Source organism: Pundamilia nyererei, unplaced genomic scaffold, assembly GCF_000239375.1.
Source record: "Pundamilia nyererei isolate P.nyererei 1_Seehausen unplaced genomic scaffold, PunNye1.0 scaffold00198, whole genome shotgun sequence".
In the NCBI taxonomy this organism is placed as follows: Eukaryota; Metazoa; Chordata; class Actinopteri; order Cichliformes; family Cichlidae; genus Pundamilia; species Pundamilia nyererei.
Genome location: NW_005187599.1, coordinates 472,599 through 474,374, shown reverse-complemented (window position 1 = coordinate 474,374; position 1,776 = coordinate 472,599). Strand labels below are relative to the sequence as shown.

The following is a 1,776-nucleotide window of genomic DNA, read 5'->3' as shown; positions in this document are numbered from 1 at the left end:
AAATAAACCAAACCCACACACAACAGTGCAGTGTCTATCAGAGGTTTTAAGGACCATAAAACCATAAATCATCTGCTATGCCCTGGGTGGCATCTAGCATAAATAAAGATATATAAAGAACCAACCTCTGCAAAGGACCACAGGAATCACTTATAGGTGAGCAGACACGCACCTCTGGAAGTATTTCGGCGAATGGTCTTGGTGGTGGTGTGGTATCGACTTGGTGGTGGTTCAGCATGATGGGAGTGGGGGTACACACATCTGTCTGCTGGGTCGTCAGGCTGGAACAAAAAGTTGGGGAAAAAATGCAGATCACAGCCTTTTTCTATTGCCCCAACATTTCCCAGGAATTATTTTAAGACACACAGCTTCTTACAATGACTATAATCTAAATTGCTGTGACATTCTAAAACGTATGGTCGACTATACAATTTCATAAAATATGTCTACATCTGTGTTGCACATTTGTTTTGCATTTAATATAAAATGCATTTCTATGTTTGTGTCCCACCTCAGTGAAGATATCCCGGACATCTCTGATTGGCTGTCTGTTTCTCTTCTTCAGTGTCTCGTTATAGTTATCCAGCCTCTTCCTCACAGTGGTTGCTTGTTGATGTGTCAAAGTGGACAGCAGCACCTCAGCTGGCGGTGGCACCTCATCTGCCAATGGCAAGCCCGTCACCAGGGAAGCCAACCCCGCATCTGTCAGCCACGCCTCCTCAAGCTCCACCTCTAAAAGGAACAAATCACGTAGGATCCGAACAGTAAGATGACATCTGACTCAGCTGTCAGTTTGACATACCATCCATACTCTTTCTCTCATCTTCCTCCTCTTCTTCTTCCCCATCCTTCTCTTCCTCAATGCTGTGTACTTCCCTCCAGTAGGTCTCCAGGGCAACATGTTTGGGGTCAGAGGTGGTGGAGTTAGAGGTGGTAGACGAAGACAACATCTTGTAAAAAAAAAAGTGCCAGCCAGACAGAGATAATTTTTTATTTTACGACTATTAGAATTTCAAAATATGACATAAGTAAAGTATTATCTTGTAAAAAACCTATCAAAGCTTTATCGCTCCAACTTTCCCACGCTGCCAACAGAATTTATTGACATGTTCCAAAACCCAGTTTGAGATATTTTCAGCTTTGTGATTCTGGTATGTTGTCCTGCTGAAAAGCAGTGATCAGAAGAACGCCACATAAATGGATGGAAACAATACTCAGATAGGCTGTGACCATTTGAACATAGTAATTAGTTACTAATTACAGATTACTTCTCCAAGAAAGTAATCTTGTTACTTTATGGATTACTTATCTTTAAAAGTAATTAATTGCTTTATTACTTAGTTACTTCATAAAAACATGATACACAACCTGAATACGTAATAAAGCAACAGACCTTTCAGCCCAATTCTATTTTTTGAATTGAATCAAATGAAAAAGTTGCTTCTTAAAAATTGTTCTATTAGTTTTAATCTTTCAACTTTATGTACATTGCATCAAGCAAAAATGTAATTATATGCAGCAGTCTCTGACTTGAAGACATTTGTTTAACATTTAACACTGAATTTTCTGTATATTCCAGCTATACAATAAAATATTCTTTTGTGTTTACACTCACTCTTTCAAATAGATGCAAGTAAAACAGAAAAAAAATAAATAAAATCAAACTTTTAGCAGCACTAAGTCCTGTTGCTCTGAGTCTATTTTCACCTGTTTAGCAGAAGTGGGGCAGTCGGAGTTTTGCCCGGTACCGCAGAGGTCATGTCACTCGGGGTGATC

The 1,776-nt window shown here is 39.2% G+C and overlaps 1 protein-coding gene across 1 annotated transcript in view; it reads right to left on the bottom strand.

Moving 5' to 3' along the window:
* Positions 1-809, bottom strand: part of arhgap28 (Rho GTPase activating protein 28) — an 18,561-nt gene extending 17,752 nt beyond the window's left edge. Inside the window, exons 1-3 of the mRNA XM_013914444.1 lie at positions 803-809; positions 512-732; positions 173-281 (exon numbers count right to left, since the gene is read on the bottom strand). Coding sequence (XP_013769898.1) covers positions 173-281; positions 512-732; positions 803-809 — 337 coding nt within the window. The remainder of the gene's footprint in view (positions 1-172; positions 282-511; positions 733-802) is intronic.
* Between the last annotated feature and the right edge of the window lie 967 nt (positions 810-1,776).